The 12,464-nt window shown below is 39.3% G+C and overlaps 1 protein-coding gene across 1 annotated transcript; it reads left to right on the top strand.

The window, feature by feature from the left end:
• The first annotated feature begins 9,456 nt into the window (after nt 1-9,456).
• Nucleotides 9,457-11,713, top strand: CT83 (cancer/testis antigen 83). Its single transcript, XM_028523394.2, has 2 exons — nt 9,457-9,842; nt 11,229-11,713. The coding sequence occupies exons 1-2, from the start codon at nt 9,768-9,770 to the stop codon at nt 11,517-11,519; spliced, it is 366 nt and encodes a 121-aa protein (XP_028379195.1). The 5' UTR covers nt 9,457-9,767; the 3' UTR covers nt 11,520-11,713.
• The last annotated feature ends 751 nt before the right edge of the window (nt 11,714-12,464 follow it).

The following is a 12,464-nucleotide window of genomic DNA, read 5'->3' as shown; positions in this document are numbered from 1 at the left end:
ATGAAAGAAAAAACTAAGAGACTTTGTTGCCAGCACAGGCATACTTTAAAAGAATGGGATGGGAGTAAAAGATAGAAAACTGTACTTGAACAATTAAAGTAAAATTACAAAAAAAGAAAAAAAGTCTCTAAACAAAAAGGAAATGATGAAGAAAGAACCTTGGAACATGAGGAGGAAAGAAGGACATGGCAGGCAAAAATGTGGGTAAATGTAACAGGCTTTTCTTCTGCTCCTGAGATTCCTAAATTATATTTGCTGGTTGAAAAAAAGTATAACCCTCGGATGTGGTTTTAAATGTACATAGAAGAAATATTTGACCAAGTATATTATAAAAGGGGAGGCAAAAGGGACATAAAGGGAGGAAAGGTTTCCTCACTTCAGAACTCTTCCAGGGGAGAAAGACACTTGGTAAAGTATAGGACTGTCTAACCACTGTGCCATACACCTGAAATAAAATCAAAATAATATTGCATATAAACTGTAATTGAAAAAATTAAAAAGAATATTCATCTTTGTTCCTAATTTTCCAGTCTCTTCCCATGTCTACATATTCCTGTTCTAACATCACGTTGTTTTTTAAAGTGTTTCTTTGATACATTTTTGTATAAGAAAGTATTCTCTATTTTCTCTTCATCACAAATTTCTTGGCTGTTTAGTGTTTTAGAACTTCCAGATGAATGTTCAAATCATTTTCTCAAGTTTCAAAAATTCTGTTGGGATTTTCATCTGAATTACAATAAACTTACATCTGAATTTTGGAAAACTTGGCATGTTTATAGTGTTTAGTCTTTCTATCCAGGAACATGTTATTCTTCTACATTTACATAATCTTGTGTCTTTCCAGTAAACTTTCTTCAGCCAGTTTTTTATTGTTTGTTTCTGGATATTTTGCATATTATGGGGCCATTTGAAATGGTCTTGTTTTCCTACTATATTGTCTAACTAGTCCACCATCTGTGTACATGTAAGAAAGGTCTTTAGTCTGATCACTTACTGCATACCTAGGCACTTTACTAAACTTTCTCATTAGTTTCTCATAAAAAAAACATTTTATGTAGAATCTTTTAGATTTTCTCAGCAGATACTTCTCATTGCATTCACTGAAATTTCCATACCATTATTAAATAGTGTGTGCTGAAGCATGCTTATCTTGTTCCTGCTTCTGATGATAATGTCTGCAGCGTGTCACTGTTACAGATCACATGGGTTTCTGTGTTCATCTGAATATCATGATATTAGTTTCCTGCTGACCAATGGATATGATATACTAAAAGATGTCTTAATGTTGTCATCCTGACATTCTGGAATACATTATATTTGGTGATATTTTCTTTTTAATATTGTTCATATCTTATTTGCTTAATGCTTTATGTTAGACCTTTTCATTTTAAGTAAATCTTTTTTACATTTTCTGTGCTATATTTGGCAAGATATGTCAGGGTTATGTCAGCTTCAAAAATTGCTTTAGACTTCTCCCTCTTTCCCCATGACCTGGTTTTTTAAATCAATGGCTAATTGCATATTCCATGAAAATCTCAAAAAAAAAACAAACCCCATAAACAATCAGTCTGGGATTTCAATATAGTTTCCAAATAGACTATTAGCTACAGGGAAGGTTTTTGTCTGCTTTGTTCCCTATTGAATCCCTACTTTCTAGAACAGTGTCTGGCACAGGGTAGGTCTTTAGTAAAAATTTGTTGACTACATGTAGTGAATAGTCTCCCTACACTCTTTGTAGTGTTGTTTGGAAGGGTTTTTCTTTTCTGATTTGTCCCATGTTTTGCTCTCTAAATCTCTTCTAGTGTACCACACACATTCTGGAAAAAAAAATGGTTTGCTTTACAGAATTCAAGTACAGATATTACTAGGAAAACCATGTATTGTACTTAAATTTCCTAATGACATTAATAACAACAATCAAAATTCCCCAATACTTTCTATTTTACAAATTATAAAAAGGCTGCAAATTATATTTTAGGAAAAATTTCCAGTTGACATTTCAGACATTCAGAGATACATGTAATGGGTTATTAAAGTCTTAATCTGAGATGAACATGCAGCTCATTCTCTCAGTGAAAAAGCTGAAAGCAATTTATCTTCCACGTCCCTTAATTCTGCCAGAACATATTACAGATCCAAAGGTCAGTTAAACAAGCTCTAAATTTCACTTCAAGTAAAACGATGTCATTGAAAATAAAGTGCCACTTTTCAGCATCATCACTCAGATTATACTTGTTTTATTTTGCTCGTACCACAACATCAGGGGCGATATGGGGGTAGAGGAGCAAAAGCCTGTATCAGATTAGGGTTCATCATCACATAGATAGTCTGTGTCCCTTCTCTTTTAAAACAAAAGAAAGATAGTCTAGTAATTTTAACTATGGTAAATTTTTAAATAGCATGATCTCAGCGAAATACTATGGTAGTTTATATGCAGTGATTTGTGGATTATGGTGTCATAGATCAACAGTCTGTGGTACATTTCACAAATGCAACAGGCCACTTAATTATTTGACCCCAGGCAACATGGTGCAATTCCACATTAAAGGAAGCTGTATCGGAAAGTACAGAGTAACAACAAAAAAAATGCATTAAACCTACAATGCCCTCTGTTGATGAAATGTGTGACTAGATACTACATGATCAGAAAGAAAAAATTCAACCTATGCTTTCAATTCATTTTTATTTCAGTTTAAACTGGGTTCTTTAAAATATGTCCTAATTTAATTTTGTAACATAAATGTTTTCTGTTCTTATGTTCTCATAGCAGTCAACAAAAATTATGTAAGGTAAAAGGAAAAAGATCAAAATATAAATGGTTAATGCAGAAGTTCTAGTTTCATGGCCTTGGAGAGGTGTGATCCAGTCTGGCCTCATTCTGGGAGGACAACAATAGAAAGGGCAGAAGCATTTTTAGACAATTTTAATTAAGGCAAGGTGAAACAGGTAGATGGGTGCTATTCTGAACAAGCCAGAGAGCTGCCCCGGCTCCCGGAATTTTCTCTGATCTTCAAATATCAGCCAAGTCCTCATAAATTATGGAGTTCACTTGTGGGTTTTGGGTGCAACCCTATGTTGGCATCCTGAGACAAAAATCTAAATCTCCTTCTCTAGAAGGTGTTACACAGATTGATAGACATCCTTCCATAACTCTTCCTCCTCTTCTTCCTAGTAGCATAACCATAAATTTCATTTGGGCATATTGGTGCCCTTCAGTAAGTACTACATTTCTTAGTATCCCCTGCAGGTCAATTTGGCCATGTATCATATGCAACTTTTGGGAAATGTCCTTAAAAGAGAGGAGGTGCGTTCCTCTTCACCGTTCCCGCCAGCCTGGTGACTAGGGGCAGCTTAGGCAACCCTCTTGGACCATGAGATGGAAGATATATGTTGAAGGTGACAGAGCAACACAGTGTAAAAAACGTGGGTTTCCAGTACCTTTGTGAATCTCACCTACCCAGTCTACTTGTTTCTTAACCAACATTTTCTTTGTGTAAGTGATTATTTTGGGTCTCAGGTACAGTTTATTTTAGACCTAATTGAAACAGAAAAAATATTACGGTATTAAATCCCAAGTAGAGTATGAGTGGGGGTTGCTCAACTGACCAAACTTCTTACCTATTTCACATACCTGTAAAACTGTAAAGTACAAAAGAGGAAAATGATACCATCAAATATTGTGATGCTGTAAATTACTTTATAACAACTATTTGTACAACCTTTATAGCATTACTCAAATATACTTGCGCTGGATTTTTATTGAGTGTGTTAAAGATATATTGTATAAGCATTAGGGTAAATTTTATGATTACAAAAGGAAAAATATGACTTAGATGATCATATGGGAGATCTTTCCCATTATATCAATTACCATTTACCTTATATCTGCGGTTATGTTTACTACTTTGTTAAGGAGTTTCCTTGTTGATTCAGGTCGAATGCAGGGTTTCTTTTTATGTGCAAAGGCTATTTTGAGGACACTAAGGTTTTCATTCTATATTCATATTTTTCCCTTCAAAATCAAATGGACATGGGTCCACCGCTTTCAGACACCAGAAACTACTTCACTTTGAGCTTGAGATGTGTGACATTGTCATAGCTGTGTCTAAACATGATAGCACACCCAAGAGAAATTAGGGAATCTATGCAGTGCGACTAAAGGAGCAAATACTTAAACCACGGAAGCAAAATCTTAACATTCTTTGATAAAACCTCCATCGGTTTCACAACTAGAGAGATGGCGCGTTAACTGTCTATGTGCCTGATGGCAGACACACTGAAACACTTACTGTATATGTAAAGTGCTACCAGGACATCTCAATTTATTTAGCTTTTCAACACAAGAAGAGGAAATTAACACCATAGAATATGTAAATTACAATTCATCTCTATTTGAAGATGAACATGTAGCTTGTAGCTTGCATGATGAGAAGAGCTGGAATCAGGAAACCAGGTTCCTACTTAATTAACTAATTCGGAGATCTTAAGCAAAGCTATTAAATTACTCCAGCTTCCTCCACTATCAAATGGGAATTCCACCTGTTCCACCTACTACACAGTATTGTTGGGAGAATTAAATAAAAACATGGAAGTGCAGATGCTTTGAAAAGAGTCGAAATGATAAACAAATGTAAGGACATTGAATTGCTATGCAGGTTAGTAGAGATAGCAAATCGTTTTCATAAATAAACTGACCATGTCACAAAATACATTTCTCTGACTCCTGTCACCATAAAAAATTGGATCGCACACCAGCGATCCAACTATAATGTAAAAATCTCATGTGTTCAAACATTCACCATGTGGCCCACAAATATTTCACTACGATAAGCAAAGAACGGAAGAATCTGGTACTTTCAAACTCAATATTGTTACGTTGTAAGTACTGGGGAAAACTCTGGAGAACTGATACAATTTATACCTGATGTCCTCATTGTCGACTCTGTCTACTCCCTACCGTCACACACGCCATTACACAGGTTTTCTCATTTTATCAACTTCTACCAGCAAAACCCCATCACATAACTAATGTAATCCAGATATTTAAAAACATTATTAGAAAAATTGATGTCATGTATACCATATTATAAATTAAGGTCTCAGGAAGGAGAAGTATTTTAAGCCTTATGTCTAAAGTGTGGAATAAACAAAAGCTTTCACAAGCTCAGCCCCAGGGAATTTCAGTTTGGCATAAGGGGGTTAATCTTTTCCTGTGTAAGAATAGGGGCATAAGGGACCTGCCCAACGGCTCCAAAAGCACATTCTGTAAGCATATGAGTCTGATTCTGGTGGGAAATCCAGTTGAATATATTGTTTACCCATCGTACCCCAACAGTAAGGTAGTCTTCTGTAGTCTCTGTCCGGACAGTGTAGCTTTACCAAGTAAAGGCAGCCTATGGAACTGCAGAGTTTAGTTTGTCAACAGCAATTAGCTGAGAAGCACCAGTTCTGCTTGTTTCCCGTCTTTCTTTTCTTCTGTACAATTTCAGTGTTCATTCTCTTTCTTTGACACACATCCCTAACCTCTCATCTCTGAACCATTCTTCTAAGCCACACTAACTTGATGTGTTCTTTTCTAATGTCCTTAATGTTTCCCCATGCTCTGAGTGGTAGTTGCCCACTCCTGAAATTGCATATGGGTACTGGATCTCTAGCCGATGACCTGCCAGTGTCTAATGCGTACCATCACGGTCCAGAATATCAGACATATCTTCTCCGAGATAATTTGAAAACTAATAACATTTAAGAAACAACAACCTTCCACATTTCATAAGATTCAAAAAGTCGATATTTCACATCTCATGATTTTCGGATAGTCATAGTAATTAACCAATAAGGAGAAGGATGAAGAGCTCAAGTGGCGCAATCGGTTAGCGCTCGGTACTTATAAGGAAGGAGAAGGATGAGCTCTGCGTGGACTACACTGATTCATAAAGGCAGAGGGACCTGTGAGAGCCTACATTCTGCACAGTGTCTTTAAGCTGAACTCACATTGTTGGGGACACACAGAAGGCACAGTCTTTAGAACAGGGAAAGACCTAGAGGACACTTTTACCTTTTGTTTGTTATGCAAGGCTATACTTTTCCTGCATGTATAAACAAGAAAAGGCACTACCAGGCAAATGCAAATTTTTATTTGCATTTACAGTTGTCTACAAAGATAAGAGGTTTGTAGGAAACATCCTTTCAGAGCACAAACCAGGATTTTGGAAGGAGGCAGAGTGGATTGTTGTGTATGTTAACACAATAAATAAAATTCTTAAGAGGGGAGGGAAGTATTAAAGAAATATAGAAAAAGACAATTGGTACAAAACAGACAGGGGGAGGTTAAGAATAGTATAGGAGCCCTGGCTGGTGTAGCTCAGTGGACTGAGCGCGGGCTGTGAACCAAAGCATCGCAGGTTCAATTCCCAGTCAGGGCACATGCCTGGGTTGCAGGCCACGGCCCCCAGCAACCGCACATTGATGTTTATCTCTCTCTCTCTCTTTCTCCCTCCCTTCCCTCTATTAAATAAATAAATAAATAAATAAATAAAATCTTAAAAAAGAGAGAATAGTACAGGAAATGGAGAAGCCAAAGAACTTATACGTACGACCCATGCACATGAACTCAGGGGGGAGATGCTGGAGGGAGGGGAGTGCAGGGCGGAAGGAGATAAAGGGGAGAAAAAATATGGGGCAACTGTAATAGCATAATCAATAAAATATATTTAAAAAAGAAAAACGCCATTACTTTAAATAAAATTGCAGCATAGATCTTTGAAATAGCATTCTGTAATCGAATGAGCACATTTTCGCCAATGACTAATATGTACAGATCTCAAAATATTTAAGACTAATACTTTGAAAACATAGTGATAAGCAACAATGATTGTTAGAAACTTCACTTTTTTCCAAAAATAAGAAACTTAAAAAAAGATTATATTTATTTATTTTTAGACAGAAGGGAAGGGAGGGAGAAAGAGAGAGAGAGAAACATCAATGTGTGGTTTCCTCTCAGGTGCCCCCTACTGGGGACCTGGCCTGCATTTGCAACCCAGTCATGTGCTCTGATTGGGAATCGAACCGGTGACCCTGTAGTTCACGGACCAGCACTCAATCCACTGAACCACAGCAGCCAGGGCCAAACATAAGAAACTTTAAAAGGTAATTTAATATATGCTAGAAGTACAGAGAGTTAACAAAATATATCAAGAAGAAAAAGTGCCTGTACTCTGTGGACAGAATAAGTTGGTCTTTGAGCAGAAAGCAATCTCAAATTCTCATTTCATTTTTGGTACACCATTCATATGATGATTCCCAGTAAAGAATTCATAAGCCACCTTTATTTCTAACCTTAACATAACTGTATGTGTGTGTGTTCAGACATATATGTAAATGTACAAGTTATGTAATAATGCTGTTCCCATCTTATTTTCAAAAGATAATTAACTTTATCAATATTAAATAAAACAATGTATAAGCCATGTTGAAATTATTTTGAGGAAAGTATAAAATTCTTCTAATAAACAAAAACATAAGTTATATTCATTACCTCCCATATGCTCATTGTCCCTAGTCCAAATGCACCCATTCACCTTTACCAAAGAACCAACCAAACAAGGAAACCTTGTTTTCTTACAGAGAAAACTAGAACCCAAGAAGCGAAAAACTGTCTAGTTTTTTTTTGTACACACCACACATTTCATATTATGTATTTTTTTTCTTTTTGCTACATGTTTCCTGCGTGGTTTGTCTCCTCGGTCATTGTCCACAAGACTCTGAGGAGCTGCAGGAATGTGCAGGTGCAGACTCGAGGCCCAGCTGTGGACAGCGCCTGGACGGCACAGAGCAGAGGTCTGTGCTCCCCAGCCACCTAAACTCAGTGTCTAAACACAGAGCCAGAAAAAGAACAAAGTAAACCCAATGTCAGCAGAAAGATGGGAATAATAAATATTAGAGCAGAAATAAAGGAAATAGAGGAGAACAAAACAATAAAGAGCTGGACTAAGAAAAATAGAAAAGGCACAAATAACAAAAATTTTAAAAATGGTGGACATTAATGTTGATTTTACAGAAACAAACTGGATCATAAGAAAGTACTATGAACAAACACTCATGCCCCAACAATTGGATAACCTAGATGCAATAAAAAATTCCTAGAAACACACAATGCACAAAAACAGAATCATGATGAAGTAGAAAATATGAATATAGCTATCACTAGCAAGGAGATTTAATCAGTAATCAAAACTTCCAACCAAGGAAAGTCCTGGGCAAGATGGCAACAACGGTGAGTTTTACCAAATATCGAAAGTGATTAACATCAGTCCTCAAAGTCTTCCAAAAATCGGAGGGGGTGGAAGGCTTCCTCATGCCTTCTCTGAAGCCAGCATTATCCCGATACCAAAGCCAGCCAAAGGCACTGCAAAAGAGAAAAAGAAGGAAAAGAACAATACAGAGCACTATCTTTATGAATGCGGATGCAAAAATCTTTGAGACTTCTGGTTTCCAGTCCACTATGCAACAAGCTTGGAAGATGCTAGTCCATCCTTACGATAAGTAAAAGCTGGGCAAACCTGAAGATCGACAATAAAAGGAATACACCACAGTGCCCACCCTTTACTTGGGAGTACAATCCATACCTAGTGAATAAATAAACCTCTAAGCTTTGAACTCATAATTGGGAAGTAAGTTTGATATGAAAAGCTTGCACATGCCATTCCTCTCCATCATGTCTATGTGAAATGAAAGTTATTCCCCCAGCAGTTGGGGGGCTGCAGTTTGATACTCATCTTGAAATTACCCTGGCAATTTTTTTTTTTTTGCTTCAGTGTCACCTTGTACATTTATCTAAATTTCTTGGAAATGTGTAACTTGTCTAGTACAGTGTTTCTTATACCTGTTAGTTTTTATCTATTTTCTTCCGACTGTAGTGCTGGATTCCCCATGCGGAAAGTGTGACACCCTCGAGTCAGCAGTGCAGGAGAGGGTGCTGGGCTGGGAGTGAAGGCAAGAGAAGGGGGTGGGGGGGGGGTTTACCTCTGGATTGAACCCTGTGGACGTGAGGTCCTGTTTTGCTTCTAGTTTCAAAGGACTTTACTTGCCACCTCAATCTGTTTCTGCATTTCCAAAATGAGACAGAATACTGGAAACACCTGTAGTTCAAAATACTGTGGGAATTACATGGGGAGAGGTCTCTTGAATCACTGTTTACGCTGTGCAGCGACACGGATGTGCATAATTATCTCAGTGCCATAGGGTTGGAGTGAGGCCTAACGTGGGAACCAGAGCATCAAGAGGTTTCTGGGAAAGTCTTACGTAACTACTTTTTACAGTGTGTTTGTATGTTGGTGTTGAACTTGTGTTTGAAATGAATAATGGAATAGTTGCAGCAGAGGCAAACATATCTTTAAAAGGAAGAAAGAAAAGACGAAAGAGCATTTTTTAAATGCTGCATTTAACCAGTCTGAGTCGGCACTTCCACCATGTTTCGGCTCCCCGGGAAGCCTGGGTTCACCAGTCCGGCCCTGGCTCTCCTCTCGAACCACTGCCGCCTGGTCTCCTGGAGACGGGAGTTTGCAGCCTCCGATTGTGGCGTGGGGCTGCACGTTCTGCTCCACTGTGAGGTCACCTGCCCTCCAGGGTGGAACGCAGGGCGCTGAGGCTCCCCCAGTGGCGCCAGGCAGTCCGGAAGCTGAGCACGCTGGCCGCTGGCCCGGACCTCCGGAGGCTAGCGGCCCCTGCCCGCCCGGTGCCCGAGACGCAGAAGAGGCCGAGGAGCAGCCATGAGCATCCTGTTGCTCCTCCTGGGCTGCCTCGTGTGCCTCTTCCTGCTGGTCTTCTGGCCCCGTGACTGTCAGGTAAAGTGTATCAGAGAGATTGGAAAGACATGAAGCTAGGGGAAGATACGCGTGGGAGGTCATCTAAGAAACTAGGAAGATGGTAAAACGGTAAAACTAGGGTAAGGGGAGGGCACCTCATTCCCCTTTTTCTCTTGCAAGAGCCCCCGATGTTTATTCTTTACGTCCACACTTCTCTCATCTTGGCCGGTGATTCGATAGCTGTGATGTGTTGTAAAAAGGCCCCACTCACTAATGATATGGTCAGTTTTCCACCCACTCGGAAAGCACAGCTTCACGTGTCCGCTCTGCAGCACCACCTCTGGTTGTTGGGGCCGCTGCAGGGAGCGGTTGAGGGGGGAAGTGGGGAGGTGGAGGGGGGAGGGGCGGTGGCGGAGGGAAGCTTGACTGGAGGCGGTGGGCAGGCGGTGCAGTGTGCAGATGGTGTGTTGTGGGGTGGCACCCTTGAAACCTGTACAGTTGTACTTAGCACTGTCACCCCAGTGAATTCAATGTTTTCGAAGTTTGTTAAAAAGAATCTGTACCATCTCACTTTTCTTCTCTGGCTTCTACTGCCCCTATGTTTCTGTTTCCCCCTATGTTTCTCTGGCTTCTACTGCCCCTATGTGTACACTGTCAGCACATGCTGCCAGTCTGCCCGGCGGGTTTATGGTTCACTAGTGTGCCACTTAAACGCCTGGTGACTACCAAACGTTCCAGTTCGGCGAGGTTGTATTCCACCACCCTGAGGTTTACCACTACTAGTTTGTCCACAACCTCGGAGCCTCTTCTTCCTCTGTGTTTTCCTTTTCACCCATCTTGATGATAACTTTAGGGGCATTCACAAACAGTTCAGGTCAAAATGTGATATTCCTGGTGCTATTTAAATTTGCAAACGAAGTCCTTTTAGGTAAGGGTCAGACAGGGCCCAAATACAGACCTACTGCACTGCCCAGGACATGTCAGGTGAGAATACGGCATTTAGTGTTAAAAGGTCACCTTCCCACATTTTCCCCTCAGTCTGGATGGGAAGAGCACATTTCCAAATCAGTGTAGTCTTTCAACAGATTTTGAATCTGCATTTTTTAAAAAGATTTTTATTTATTTATTTTTAGAGAAGGAAGGGAGGGAGATAGAGAGAGAGAAACATCAATGTGCGGTTGCTGGGGGTCATGGCCTGCAACCCAGGCATGTACCCTGACTGGGAATCAAACCTGCGACACTTACCAAAGTGTTGCAGCCCGCGCTCAATCCACTGAGCTACGCCAGCCAGGGCCTAATCTGCATTTCTTAAGGGAGGACAGTCAGTTCATTTTCATAACCAAGACTGAGCATGTTCTTATTTGGTAGTATTTGTAAATTGCTAAACTCAGTAAACTACATGTGTGTAATTTGTTTTCCTTACAGAGACACACTGGTGAAACATCATCAAACTCGACTGCTTTCCTACTAGTGAGACCATCTTCTGTGACTGAGTCAGCTAACAGCGATGGTGACAACAGTGTGACAGTCATCCGCCTCTCTCGGGACACCTTAATTAATTCCCCGAGCTCCGAGGTTGTGGACAAACTAGTAGTGGTAAACCTCAGGGTGGTGGAATACAACCTCGCCGAACTGGAACGTTTGGTAGTCACCAGGCGTTTAAGTGGCACACTAGTGAACCATAAACCCACCGGGCAGGCTGGCAGCATGTGCTGACAGTGTACACAATCATTAAATGCACTTTGAATGCATTCACTGGACTAGTATATGTGTTTACACCAAATTAATTATTGTTTAGAAGGGGAGGATAGGCCAAGTAAGATGCAAAACCCAGACATTATTAATTTGCATACTCACAGTTAAAGAGTGGATTACATGTTGCTAATACATATTTTACCAGGGAAGGAATGAAAACACAGCAGAGAAAAAAAAATCATTCAAAAAATTTTGAAAATAAGCTACAGTGAAAAAAATCTAGTTGACATATAGTGATTTTAATTTTGCTCAAGCGTGAGAAATGGTTTTCTCTGGCAGTTTATACTACAGTACTGGACGTCTCCTGGTTTGTATTAAAGTCAATGAGATTCGATAAGACACTTTCCATTTGCAGAACAGTCTTTCTTACCACTGTGGAATCTGCGTATAATAATATAGGAAGAGCTGTCTATGAGTGCCCTAAAGTATACAAGGCACTCTGTTATAGTCTGTGCCTCACACCTTTGTGAGGAATTACACACATTCATAGTGAGCTCTTAAAGGGAATCTCTTCCTAATCACCTCTCCCACTGCCAATTCGATAGTATTTCATTAGAAATGTATCTAAATCTTTCCTGCATTGCAAGAGTCACCTATAGAAAGTTGCATGCATTTTACTACTTCGTAAGAAATTCACACCCCAAACACTATCAAAATACAATGGTAGAATGTCTGTGATGTAATATGGATTAAAATTAAGAAAAAAAGTATTTCTTAGCTGTAGTCACCCATCTATTTCATATAATATTTTTTAAAATCCACTGTAACTGAGGAATTAACAATCTGTTGAAGTTCACTAACAGCATTCGATCTACCCTCAAAATGTTTTTTAAAGATTGTATTTATTTATTTTTAGAGAGGAGAAGGGAAGGAGAAAAAGAGGGAGAGAAACATCAATGTGTGGTT

Source organism: Phyllostomus discolor, chromosome X (genome assembly GCF_004126475.2).
Source record: "Phyllostomus discolor isolate MPI-MPIP mPhyDis1 chromosome X, mPhyDis1.pri.v3, whole genome shotgun sequence".
NCBI lineage: Eukaryota > Metazoa > Chordata > Mammalia > Chiroptera > Phyllostomidae > Phyllostomus > Phyllostomus discolor.
This window is presented reverse-complemented; position numbering and strand designations above follow the sequence as displayed.